The 14492-nt window shown below is 35.1% G+C and overlaps 1 protein-coding gene across 1 annotated transcript; it reads right to left on the reverse strand.

Moving 5' to 3' along the window:
- Positions 1-13045: 13045 nt before the first annotated feature.
- LOC124993095 (olfactory receptor 5AC1-like) lies at positions 13046-13978 on the reverse strand. The gene has a single exon (XM_047564686.1). The coding sequence runs from the start codon at positions 13967-13969 to the stop codon at positions 13046-13048; it is 924 nt and encodes a 307-aa protein (XP_047420642.1). The 5' UTR covers positions 13970-13978.
- Positions 13979-14492: the final 514 nt, after the last annotated feature.

The following is a 14492-nucleotide window of genomic DNA, read 5'->3' on the forward strand; positions in this document are numbered from 1 at the left end:
GCCTGAGTTAATGGTACTAGCAAACAAATCAATGAATGCCTTAAATTTCCTATACATTTAGGAAACATTGTTATTCATCAGAAATTGACTTAGTCAAAGCAAAGATATAAGGGAGGTCTTCAAATTACAGTGTGTCTCTTCTATGTCTGAAACAATGTATGAAAGAGAGCACTTATTGGTTATCTTGCCAGTAAACTTACATAAAACTTTCATTTTATAAACTTTTATATATATAACATTAAACCGTACCTAGACAGATGGCTCTCAGATGCAAATGTATACCTAGTCACACTTATTTTGGGTGTCAATAATAGTATCATAACCTAAATAACAGTTGTTTGTTTAACCAGTTACAAAGTAATCATTTAAGACTTTAAAACAGGTACAAACCCCAATTCCTGCAAGACTTAGTTTCCCCAAGTAATAAAACCTAACAAAGATAAGAAAATTATTGATAAATAATAGCAGATCAGGGCTGGGATGTAGCTCAGTTGGTAGAGTGCTTACCTAGCATACACAAGGCTCTGGATTCAATTCCCAAAACCACCAAAAAGGGAAAAAAAAAAAAAAAAAAAGAGCAGATCAATGTTTCAGAGTTCAAATAATTTTGTGCTAATGATAGCCAATTTAACCACAAACACAAACTTTTTGGAATTTACCTTCCACAAACCTTCTGCAACTTACTTAGACATTCACAACATTACATCCTTAGTTTTGTCCTCTTTCAGAGTAAACTTTTAGCACAAGAATATTACTTTACCAGACAAAATTCTTTCTCACTCAGAAACATTTATTTTACCTTCTAATTTTTCACATTAAAATGTTTCAATACCTAAACTTTCTTTTATTTTTTCTAGTTTTAGACCCTGTCTTAAGTTCATATTCTGAAACAGTCCTTATTAATGTTATCTCTGCATTTAATTTACACAATTTTCATCCCAGAAGAGGACCAGACTTTCCAGCATATACAAGAACTGTGCCTTAATCTTTTTTCTCCAGGTTGAATTCAAGAGGTTGGAGCATAGAATATTTTTGAGCCTGACCTGTGTCCATTATTTTTATCACAATGCTATCAACTTTAGGTGAGATTTCACTGTGAATTGTACCAAGAGGCTCTTTTTGGTCTTTTTCTTATACTAGGCATATTGATAAGCAATGGAGGAGGCCCTTTCCATTCTTCTCTTTTTTCAATTATTTATTTATTTTTTAATTTTTTTACAGTCTGCATTTTGATCCACTGTACACAAATGGGGTACATCCTTTCACCTCTATGATTGTACATGATATAGATTCATACCACTCATGTAATCGTACATGTACATAGGGTAATGATATCTGTCTCATTCCACCATTTTTCATACCCCCCTCCCTCTCTTTTCTTCTACATAATCTAAAGTTCCCCAATTCTTCTCTCACTACCCATACCCCCACCCCCATTATATATCATTCTCCACTTATCAGGGAAAACATTCTGCCTTTGGTTGTTTGGGATTGGCTTATTTGGAATCGACCCACATTTTGACCTAGTTATCCCACTCCTAAGTTTATACTCAAAGGACTTAAAATCAGCAAACTACAGTAACACAGCCACATCAATGTTTATAGCAGCTCAGTTCACAATAGCTGGATTGTGGAACCAACCTAGATGCTCTTCAACCAATGAATGTATAAAGAAACTGTGGTATATATGCACTATGGAATATTATTCAGCCATAAAGAAGAAGAATATTATGGCATTTGCAAATGGATGAAATTGGAGAATATCATGCTAAGTGAAATAAACCAATTCATTCTTCTCTTTAGGCTTCCTTAAAGATCCCTTTGCAGTGGCTGCCTATAAAACACAGATTGGCTTTAGTTTCTGTCTTTTTCTTTTCTGGGTACAGTTATTTATTCTGCCTGTCGCCCCAGGAGAGACTGCTAGTCTGATGGGATACTGCTATAGCAAGAATTGCTCTGCCCCACTCATGAATACACACTAGCCAATTGGGGTGTCTTGAATATCTTTAAAGGAGAGAATACTCCTGTCCCCAAGTCATAAAACAGCCAATGTTGGAACCTGCCACATTCTTTGTGGCCAGCAGTCTCCCCTTCCATGGGCAAAAAGTGACTGAAAGGCAGGGCAAAGGCCAGGTTCCCTTTGGCCATTTTTCTACAGCCCAGGCAGCTTTTCAGGGATTTTTTTTTTCCAGTTCAGGACAAGTGTTCTTGACTACAGTGAGATGATCTGGGCTGTCGGGGGCCAGGATGAGAAGCAGGGCTAGGAGTGCCAGCATTGTATTGAAACATTTCAATCTTTTTAACCCTTTCTTCTCATGTCCTGCTATCACTGCACACCAGAGGCAATGCCTTTCAGTAACTTCAATTTAGTTCCTGATTGTTCAGGTCCCTATCATGCAACTGCATAAATGCCTGTACATACAGAATATTTTTCATGTACTTTACCCCTGACAGACCAACTTCAAGATTATATTATAGTCCAGAAAAATTATTGAAAGGTCCAATTGTGTTACAGTACACTGTCTTTCTATTAGACAGGATTATACATAGAGGTGACACATTCAGCCAAGATCTCAGACTACTGGTAATATCAATGCATCATGGCCCATGTCTTAAAGAGCCAGTAACAGATATAAGAAAACACAGATGAGAGATCATGAAAACCAGTGCTGACAGATAGAAACCTTTAAAACACATAGACCCACACATACAAATTTCTTCTACTTTACTTTTGACAGACTAATTCCAGTTGTAAGATTGTACAATAATACAGAAAGGTATTTAAAAGTCATATCATTACAGTAAAACATTATCCTACACAGACTTATACCTATAGGTGGTCCTTTCTTCAACTCACTTTACCTCTGACAGACTAACTCCAATTGTAAGATTGTACAAAGAGAAACAGAGACAACCAGGGAAGATCCCCAAAACCATGGCTGATAGATGGGAACCTTTAAATTGACCAAATTGACCAGCTAAAATCTTTCTCAAGAGACTACCTATAGAATCAATGCAGTACTGACCATGTCTTAAAAACAGAAGTAGCAGATACAAACACAACAGAAAGTCAGAGGGAAATCCCAAGCCCAAGGCCAACTAACAGATAAGGAACTAGAACAGATCAAAAGAAAGTAAATATCCCTAGGTTCTCAATTCCCACTTACCATGAGTCCTACACCAGTGGTACCACAGAAAGAGGGACCAAAAGTTCCCACAAACAGGAACCAGATGTGTGGAATCCTGGGTCTCAGTGTTCACACCAGGGACTTACCAAATGATCAAGGGTGTCATGACCTTAATGAATTCAGTTTCCTTTTTCTCCAAGTGGACCATGATGGAGCAACCTGTACTGTTCAGGGAAAGAAGGTGGGAGTTCCCTGAAGCAAAAGGAGGTTTGGCAGTTGCTGAGACGGTCCCTCAGTCCCTCTCTTAACTCACAGGAATAGTTCCTCTGGTTTGACTGGAGGAAAAGTCACCCATCTCCTAACTCCCTGCAGTTGGCTCTCAACAAGTTTGCCAGCACCTTGAATCTTCAGCATGGAAATGGGGTTTCTTGGAGAACCAGGTTTGTCCAAGAAAGCCTGAGTTGGGGCTGTTCTTGGGTTCTACCTGGGTTGCCAAGTTTGTTGCCAAAAGCTCGGCCCTTGTCCCCAGAGGACTCCTATCCCAGAGGCTGTGATTCTGCCCATCAGCAGGAGTGTGGGCTTTTAAATATAGAGTTGATTCAAAGGCTACATTCCAGGTGTTCTGTTTAAGTTGAAATTGGCTTGTTAATTTGGGAGATAGTCATTTCTGAGATCTTCTGGTACCATCCCCAAAGTTTGGATTACTTCATTCCTATGGTGGGTTTGAATTCAAGTTCAGTTAAGCCTGCCTAAAATGGGAAAGAAAGGTAATCCCATTTCCCCTGAGATTAGGGAGGGGGAAAGATTAAGGAGCAGCAGGGAGAGAGGAAGAGAAAGAAATATGTACATTTTTAAAATAAGTTGCAGGGGCAGAACAGCAAGGGCTATATTCAAAGCATAAGCAGACCACTGTTACAATATCTCATACCAAAACCAAAGACAGGCAAGCATAAGTATCCCTTATGATCTCAAGCAGAGATACTTAATGAAATATTAATGAATAAAACCCAGCCACACGCAAAACAGAATAATGCATCATGATCAAGTGGGTTTATCACAGGAAAGGCAAGTTCTTTAAATATTTGAGATCAATCAAAGTATCTCTTCATATGAACAGAAAATAAAGAGAAAAACAGATGCAAAAAATAACAAAATTCAATGCCTGTTTTGTATGAAAAATTAATTCTAAGTATGAAAGAAAAACATTTTCAGACTTTAAAAGGCACCAACATAAACTCTACTGTTGCCCTTCTACTTAATTCATAAGACTAATCCCCCCCCCTCGCCGCCCAGACTACCTGAGACTGAGAACAAGACAGACATATTCACTGTCAGTATTTCTAGGCAACATTGTACCAATGGCCTTAGTCAGTGCACTAAGGCAATGAAAAAGATTGGAAAGGATGAAAGAAAGCTTTTTGACCATACATGAATAAGACTCAGGAACCTAGAATTTTAAATGTATTTATGATCTACAGAGAATGAATAAACAACTATCAGTCAACTTACAAATATGCATTACAAATTTTAGGCACAATATTAGAAAATCAAATTAATAAAATAACCCATAGACAGTAGAAAGATTTGCATAAGAGGTACACACTAAATGCTATAAAACATAACTTAAGGGAATTATTCATTTCTAAACAAATTAAGATGTATCATGTTTCATAATGGAAAACTATTTATAGATATTTCAAATCACCCTGAATTAGTTGAAATAATCAATAAAATCCAATATAATTTTTGGTAGAAATTTTGTAGGTAGGCAGATAGATCAAATAATGTCAAATAGTCTTGCAAAAATAAATTTAAATAACTTAAGCAGCCTTAAGCTTTATAATAAACCTAGGTACCCTTAACAGATGAATGGATAAATAAAATGTGATACATATACACAGTGGAATGTTAGCTTTATTCCATTCCATGGCTTTTGCAGGTAAATGGATGGAGCTGGGGAAAATCATACTAAGCAAAATAAGACAATCCCCCAAAACCAAAGGCCAAATGTTTTCTCTGATATTCGGACGCTAATTCACAATAAGGGTGGGGAGGCTAGGGAAGAACAGAGGTATTTGAATTACGCAGAGGGGATTGAAGGGAGGAGAGGGAGTATGGAGTTAGGAAGGATCATAGAATGAATCAGATATTAATACCCTATGTGCATATATGACAACACGAACAGTGTGATCCTCCTTCATATGCTACCATAAGAATGAGAAGTTATACTCCATATATGTATGATGTGTCCAAATATATTCTACTGTCATGTATAACTAATTGGAACAAATACAAAATGTAAAAAAAAATCTTTATGACTTTAGGGTATATACAAATTTGTGCAATCAGATATATTTAATGACCACAAGATATTTATATGTGAAAGTTCAAAGAAATTGAAACATCTACTTTTTGAAAGATGATATTAAGAATGTAACTTATAATCAAGTATTAAGGATGATGTCAGGATGTTAACTGACATGTACTGTGATCAGCATTATTTTAATCTCAATTCCACACTGATGCTGAAATAAAGGATTTGTTACCTAATTTATAGAGCTCCTTTTAAAAAATGTAGACATTAATCCTCAATGTGAAAAGATACTTTCCCAAACTGTCCTTAAATTTCCCAGTTTACATAATATCTGTGGAAAGGGATTAAACAGGGGGAAAAGTAGATTTACCTTTGGAAAATTTTCATACACATTTGAATGCATCCACTCAACAGCTACAAAAATTTCAAGTCATTCTTTTTTAAAAATTTTTATTGTTACAGACTGCATTTTGATTCATTGTACACAAACAGGATACAATTTTTCATTTCTATGGTTGTACACCTTGTAGATTCACACCATTCGTGTAATCATACATGTACATAGGGTAATGATGTCTGTCTCATTCCACCATCTTTCCTTACCCCATCCCCTCCTGCCCCATTTCCCTCTACACCATCCAAAGTTCCTGCTTTCTTCTCTTGCCCCCCAATATCACCCCCTCCTTATGTATCACCATCCACTTATCAGAGAAAATATTTGACCTCTGGTTTTGGGGGCTTGGCTTATTTAACTTAGCATGATATTCTCTACCTCCATCCATTTAGCAGTAAATGCCATAGTTTTGTTCCTTTGTTGCAGTTTTTGTACATATATCTTTATCCCTCAAATATTACAGAAAAAAACTGCATTAAGTATAAACACTAGCCATCATTCTTTTATTCCTTTCTCTGTCTCAAGTCAAGTCAGCCAAATATGTTTTTAATTATAAACTACTTAAACTGTCCATTCAAGTGCTTAAACCATTACTTTTTGAGTAGTGAAAGGATATAATAAGCCTACATGTTAGACTTCATTGCCCAGGATATTGTACTAATTAGAAGATGACCATCTTAGTCCTTTGAAATGTGGCCTACTATTATACATCCACTGATCCACAGGCCCTGGCTTCAGTCACAGGATAAATAAAGTCCAAACTTTAACATGTAACTAGTGTAGTCAGGACCCATTTCAAGTCACCAGATAAAATTGATAAGGGTCTTCTGTACTACCCATATTCTGTTTATTGTATGTATTCACTCCTCCATTCTTCAACCAAGATTTTATACTTGATTTAGGAGTGAATGACCACAGATTTCCAAAATGTACTTTGTCCTTCAATTGTAGATCATCTGATGAACCAGGTAACTTACTTTGTGTTGTCAGGGAAGAATCATAAGGTTTAGATTATTCACTGTGAACTCATATATTCTGTCTCAGTTACTTGGCCATAACCTGGTCATGAACACAGGGCATTCCTCTAGAGTCACATCAATGAATTTTCCTCTATATAGTCTTTTCATTTAATCTGTTGGTTCTGTTGAATTTTCTCTTCCTTAAAAACAGAATTTTTGTTTATTTAGTTTTTCTGGGATTCCATATAACACAAGAGTTTTCTCAAATTTCAAACTTATTTGCTCTTTTTCACAGAGGGAGCTAATTCCATGTAGGTGTAATCAAAAAAAAGAACTCGATTTATCTTTCAAATTTTTCTCTTTCTAACTGCACATCAAGTGATTTAAAATCCCCAAAGGAACTGAGGGAGGAGATCGGGCAAATTATTTTACTCACATCTACAAATATGACATAAGGAATCCTGTTATTATGTTTAATGTTAATGCACCAATAAAAACTAAAGGTAAATGAAATCCCTAAATCCTCATAGATACTATTTTATGGTAGTGTTGATTTTTGTCAGGGACTTAAGTCTTCATGCAACTGAATAGGAGATAACTTTGAAATAATTTATGCTTTAAGATGACATAGTTCCAAAGAGTCTGTTTGGGCCATAGCTTATGATTCACTTACAGTTTAGATTATGGAACTAAGGGTGTAGCTTAGTGGTAGAGTACTTGCCTAGTATATCAAAGGGTCTATGTTTAATCTGCAAACTGCAAAAAGGAGAAAATTTGCTTTCTGTTCCTGACTCCAATAAAATGCATGTTTCTCTTGAGTAACTCAATATAGAAAATATTAAAATGCCGAAGTGAAACTAATCCACTCAGCAACATGCAGATAGCCCAATTTTTATTAATGTAATCTGCAAAATTGGCAATTTATTCTAAATTTTATAGAATGTTTTTTGTGGTACAAGTCCAAGTTATTCTCCAAAGTCTTATAGATTCAGCAGAGCCCTGAAATTTAGCAGGCTTGGGTGAGAGGTACATGTCACCACAGTTCTTCATTCCTGGGAGTCTTCCTCCTCTGAAAGATAAATCACCATAATATTTTCAATGCAATGAACCAGTTTCCTCTTTCGAGGATCAAATCTAGATATTATCTAACTAAAATATGCACTACACTAGAGAAATTAGCTATCAAAATGTATTGGAGGCTCTCTCAAATGATAGAAATATAATCTTCTAAAATTTGAATAAGAATATAAATCTCTGGGCAACTCCATAGTACCATTTGCCAATTTTAATTTCTTAAATTTTTTGAACAGCTTTTACCATATCTGGCACAGAAAAGACTATTAGTAGACCTAGTTAGTCCCTTATTTCTATGAACCATGATTTTTTCTTATAGATCAAATGGGTCTTCTATTTTAATTACTATGGTGATTCATTTACCTATTCCTTCCATTGTTTAATCAAAGCATAAATTAGTTGTTGCCTTCTTGGGATTTGATTTTTCTTAATTTCCACTATAGTGGAGAGTTTTTACAGTTCTAAAGGTTCTCATTTGTAGAGGCATATGCTGATAAGAAATCAGCAGGCAATGACTAATCCCTCTATTCTCATAAATCATCAAGTCCAATAAGTCATGCCGATATTGACATTTCTACTGAGTAGTTTTACTTTCACATTTTCCAATCTAAAATTTAATGTAACTCTAATATCTACCACCATAGCATCATATTATTCTCAAAGTTTTATCTTGGTCCTCTAGTATGCCATATCTTCTACTTGCTGGTATCTCCTTCTATGCTAGCCAGCACTGCACAACTATAATGGAAAACCTCACATAGACTACTTACGAAGAAAAAGTGCTTTACAGTGTCAGAGTTTCAAGGTCATGATACCCACATAGGCTCAGTTCATGAAGGGCTGGTTTTTCTCTCTCCCTCTCTGATGTCTATGTGTGAAAGGACTTATATAGCCAAACAGGAAGTCCAGGAGAGAGAAAGGTGGGTCCCCCAACACTTTCCCAGGGTACACTCTCAGTAACATGAGATCCTTGCAGTAAAGTAGACCACAGCTTTTAAAGGTTCCACAGCATTACCCAGTCCTACAACACTGGGGATCAAGCCTCCCAATCACAGTGGTCCCCTGGGGAATACTCAAACAACATCAAAGCCATAGCACTTCTTCTGTAACATCAGAAAACTGTTCGTCATCTCAGAGCAATTCAAGTTTAACCAGTCATGTATTTTTGGAGTTCCCTGAAGGAAGATGGTGAAATTTTCATTCTGCTGGCTTAACAGAAGCCTCCTGAATACCTTATTGACATGCTTTATTTTCCCAGTACCTTTGGACATATCCTAAATGGAAATAAATAAAATAAATTAGAGTCTTTGCAGGGAGGCAAGTACAATTGCCTAAACTGCCAGGACTTTTCCACCTTCTGACTAAGAAGGTTATATTTTACATATAACCTCACCAACTTATTTCTCTTTCTTTCCACTTTTATTAGTCATAGAAACTTCCATATTGCTAGACCTTATGGCTAGACTTTTTTTTAATAGCATAGATCTCTATTCCATCCTGGAGACTTGGAAATAGTAGATTTTAATGAGCTTGTCATGACTGTCTATATAATGCTTTGTTCCTCTAAAAGGAAGACCATGTAAAACCACCAAACACGAGGAGCTTACCTTGCCATTAAATTCATTGTAGTTTACATTAGAGTCATTTTCCATCAAGAGTATTTCTATGTTTTATATATATTCATTCTAAAGTATCTGCATTGAGAACATTTCTACAACCTCTGCAGGGATTATTCACCAGCCCTTACGTGAATCAATTAGGCAGGCACAGATTTTAGTGTAAGCCTCTTAAATTCTACTTTAACTATTGTGTGTCATTATTTGGGCATGAGAATGCATACTGAAGTGCATAGTTTTTAGACCATATGATTCCCTCCATTGGACTTAATGGCCTTCCTATTAAAATGTTACTCCTTTGATCATGTAGTCTCAGTATCTAGGTTAGCAAAACTCATCAAGTTTATGGTGTTTATCTGTTGGCATGATGTCCTAATTGTTTATCTGGAATCTCTACTTTCTAGGTCATCTGGCCCTATATCCCATCATTGGACAGCAATTACATTGCCTTCCACTTATTTGATAAATATAATATCTGCCAGGTTCCCAGGAAACATCTCACAAGTCATCTTCTACTTTACATATTTTCTTCATCTTAGTTAAGCCAGATCTATTTCTTTGAGTTCTAATAATAAGATTCCCATTCCACTAATACTATTATAAGAATCAAGCAATGTTTTAGCCATTATTCCTGTTTGCCTTTATTAATTCATTTTGCTTAATCCTACAGGTTTGAAGCTTTATCATCTAAATTCCATTCATAAGATTTGTACCTCATAATTTGCCTAAAAAACAGGCTCAACTAAAACCAAGCTGACCTAGCATCAATCTTAAAAGTTTCTATTTTCTCATCCTTTTGCACATTGATTATTTCATAAGATCATAGTTATAAATTTAGTGTATACTGTGACAACCAAATTCACAAAGAGTGACAGACTCACCCGGTATCTATTTAGGCAAATATATTATCCAAGTTTATTTAGCTTTGGTCCACAACACCAAATAGGTAAAGTAGCAGCATTTTAAGGCCTGGGTACCCAAATACATCTTCCTATGTCTCAGTCACTAAATGTAATCTGATAGCAGTGCAAGTCAAATCAGAACAAAGGCAGTGAAGATCAAGGGTCTCTCAGCATGAGTTAACACAAGTAATTTGTTTATCACCTTGCATCTGGAGGGATATATGACTTTCCTCAACTTTTAGTGCATCTATATTCAGTAAATTATGTTACATCATATAAAACCTTGATAACTGGAACAATATACCTATGATGATTTCAGTTCAGCAATCAGTTTAGACCAATTCCAGCAAACTTAATGGATATTATGCATTGATATTTCAAGGTTGTCTAAATGTCAGTTCCTCAGGGGGATCTCAATGTGAAAGAAACTCTTACAGTTCAATTGATAACACTTGCCATACATGATACTATATTATGATTTCTGAGATTTTGTTTAAAATAATCTTCATAAATTAAATATTACATGTATAATTTAAAAGTTAGAACAGCTTAATTCAAAATAGCTAGATTGTAGAACCAACTTAGATGCCCTTCAATAGATGAATGGATAAAGAAACTGTGGTATATATACACAATGGATATCACTTACCCTTAAAGAAGAATGATATTACCTGGCATTTGGAGGTAAATGGATGGAGTTGGAGAATATCATGCTAAGTGAAATAAGCCAATCCCAAAAAACCAAAGGCTGAGTGTATTTCTCTGATAAGTGGAGGATGATACATAACATGGGGGGAGGAGTAAGGGAAGAATGGAGGAACTTTGGAGTGTGTAGAGGGAAATGAGGGGAGGGGAGGAGGGGAGGGGAAGTAAAGGTGGTGCATTGAGATGGACATCATTACCCTATGTACATATAAGAGTACACGAATGGTGTGACTCTACATCATGTACCATAGAAATGAAAAGTACAATGTATCAAAATGCAGTCTGTAAAAATAAAATAAAAAAAGTAAAAGTTAAGGAAAGAGTGAAAAAATATTTTGTTTCATGTATTCTGAATAAAAAAAATGCTGTACCATGTGAATGAAGAAAATTTAGCTTCTCACATTTAAAAAATTACCTTTAAAATACCAATAATAAATTATAAAAATATACTGAATAGAATAATGAAGATGTTAATAAAATTTTTGGTTTACTTTTTATAAAATGAATCACATATAGTATATGATATTGCTGAAATGTTCCTGCAAAAACAGATAGAATTCAAAAGACAACGAATTTAATCATGTGGATTTTTTTAAAGACATTTTATCTTGTTTTGTTATTGGGGACATATTGGAACCAATTTTAAGACAATGCAGACAAATTGAGTTTTTCCAGGAAACATTTCTGATAAATGTATGATAGAAAATACTTACTGTACGCCTATTCTTTAGATAAATCTTGTGGTATGTTTCTTGGAACTGTTGACTTGGTAAAAGCTAAAGTGTTTTACAAATGTTTAAGCAAAAGCATACATTTATTCCTCAAAAACTTAATTAACTTTAATTTTCATTTGGTATCATTATTTTTCCTAAGTATATATGCTGGGAAAAAAAAAAAAACACATTGTCAAGGAATATGATGGTTTTACTAAAAAAAGTTGAGATATCCATTTCTATATAATAATTGTAAAATGTAAAATTGTGCCAATGAATTCTCAACCATTAATTTACTTCCTATTCAGGAATATGATCATTGTAAAAAAGAAAAAAATTCTCTCAACTTGTCTCTCTCTGTCCACACACACACACACACCCCCAACCACAGAAATCATTGTCACTAATTTTTATTACTATCTTTCACAGTAAATCTGTTTCTTATTTCTTATCTAGTGCCTTTACCTTCTGCCCAGTCAATTCCTACTAAAAATTATAGAAATAGCAATGTAATCATAAGGTTGATCTCTGAAATCACCTTTATTGCACAAAAATATTTTAATATTTGTAATTATTGAATATAATGTTACATGTGATATTCTTGATAAAAACACATTTAGTTGTATAGATAAGCTGTGATTAACTTTGATTCTCACACTTCATTCATTTTGGCTTCTAATTTTCTTCCTAAGACTACCAATATTTTTTAGAACTCAATTTTCCTAATTTTTTGATAACTAAACAACACATTTATTCCCAAGAATGTATGCTACCAAAAAGAGGATTGCATTTTTATCATTCTACTACAGTTACTGTGCATGGCAGAGAAATACAAAGCCTTATTAATTTGCAGGTCCAGAAGAGTGGGCTATGCTCATTTAAGTGAATTCATAAATGTATATGCCAGCCTCAGTTAAACTTTTTTCTCAGTAAATATTTCTCACTGTTTCTCTATAAAATTGCCAATTACTACTTGTAAATATGAAAGTCCCTAGGTAATATGACTAATTGGTAAGAGCTAAATGCTTAGACAAAGTTGAGCACAATGTTTCCAAGTAAGTTACTTATGGGCAATGTTACCAAACTTTCACTGGAACCATATCCAGTTGGTTTCTTTCATGCACAGTTTATGAACCCTCTGGTAAAATGGCAGAGCAATGGCTAATCCAAAGCACTTGAGTGTTTTATTTTTTCCTTCAGACTGAAAAAAAAAACTGTTTGAAGTCTGCATGACAAACATTTATCTCTTCATTATTCTTCTCAAGGTACCTATAACCTCTTTGTTCCTCAGGCTGTAAATGAAAGGATTTAGCAGGGGAATCACTATTGTGTAAAATAAAGAAAACATTTTATCCTTGTCTTCAGTTGGTCCAGACCCCAGGTGCACATACATGAAGAAGAGAGTGCCATAGAACAAAGAGACCGAGAGCAGATGGGCCCCGCAGGTGGAGAAGGCTCTGCTTCTCCCCTTCTCAGACTTCTTTTTCAGGATGGCAAAGAGGACAAAGGAGTATGAGGTGATAATAGTCATAAAAGTAAAGACTTGTATAATGGCTGAAAAGATTAAAACCAGATGTGTATTAACTGTAGGATCAGTACAAGAAATTCTGAAGAGTTGTAAAATTTCACAGTAGTAATAATGTATGATATTAGACCTGCAGAAAGTTAATCTAACTAACAAACTCACATGAATTGTTAAATGCAGAAAACCAACAAAATATGAAGCACCTATAAGCTGAGTGCAGAGGCTATTGGACATCACCATTGGATACAGCAAGGGATTGCATATGGCTACATAGCGGTCATAGGCCATCACTGACAGGAGGAAACATTCTGTGGTAACACTGAAACCAAAACAGTAGAACTGTGTTAAGCATTCAGCCAAGGATATCTTATGATTCTGAGATAAAAAAATGATAAGCATCTTGGGGGTCACAGAGGATGAGGTGCAGGCATCAGCCAAGGCTAAACTGCTGAGGAAGAAGTACATGGGAGTGTGAAGGTGGGGGTCCTTCCAGATGAGAGCAATCAGGCCAAGGTTGCCCACCATGGTGATGAGGTAGATCACAAGGAACACCAGGAACAGGGGCACCTGCAGCCCTGGCTGGTCTGTAAGTCCCATGAGAATAAACTCAGTCACCAGCGTCACATTTTCTTCTGCCATATTTGACCTGGACAATCACTAAAAATGAAAGAACAAGTAAGGCAACAGTCACAAATGAATCGAAACAATGGAAATTTTTTTGTGATTGTATGTTCCTAAGAGATATTTCTCATCTGATTTAGTAGTTTCAAATTTTTACTTTTATCTACTTTTATTTGCATTTGAGATTCTTACCAATGAATTATCAAACGGATAATTTAATACTTAGGAGACCTAAAATATTTTAATGTGAGAACATTTAGCATTTATCTAACTTTAAAATAGAAATATAGCCTGTTTCTCTAAAAATTAAACATCAGTGTAAGAAACAGTTGTATTTTACCTATTTTATTTTCTGGAAAATAAATGAAGAATGAATAAGTTCTAGAATTCTTAGATTAAATATATACCGACAAAGAATACTAATATACAAGCAATTCTAAATATATTGTTGAAAAATTAAGAAGCATAGAGATTTTTGCCCTGAACATACAGGTCCAATTTTCTTTATAAACTCCAATTCCCAAATAATCAATATTCCTAT

The sequence above is a fragment of the Sciurus carolinensis genome, chromosome 9 (genome assembly GCF_902686445.1).
Source record: "Sciurus carolinensis chromosome 9, mSciCar1.2, whole genome shotgun sequence".
In the NCBI taxonomy this organism is placed as follows: domain Eukaryota; kingdom Metazoa; phylum Chordata; class Mammalia; order Rodentia; family Sciuridae; genus Sciurus; species Sciurus carolinensis.

Excerpts from the sequence above, each read along its gene's own strand:
- LOC124993095 (XM_047564686.1), bottom strand. The coding sequence starts at position 13,969 with ATGGCAGAAGAAAATGTGACGCTGGTGACTGAGTTTATTCTCATGGGA.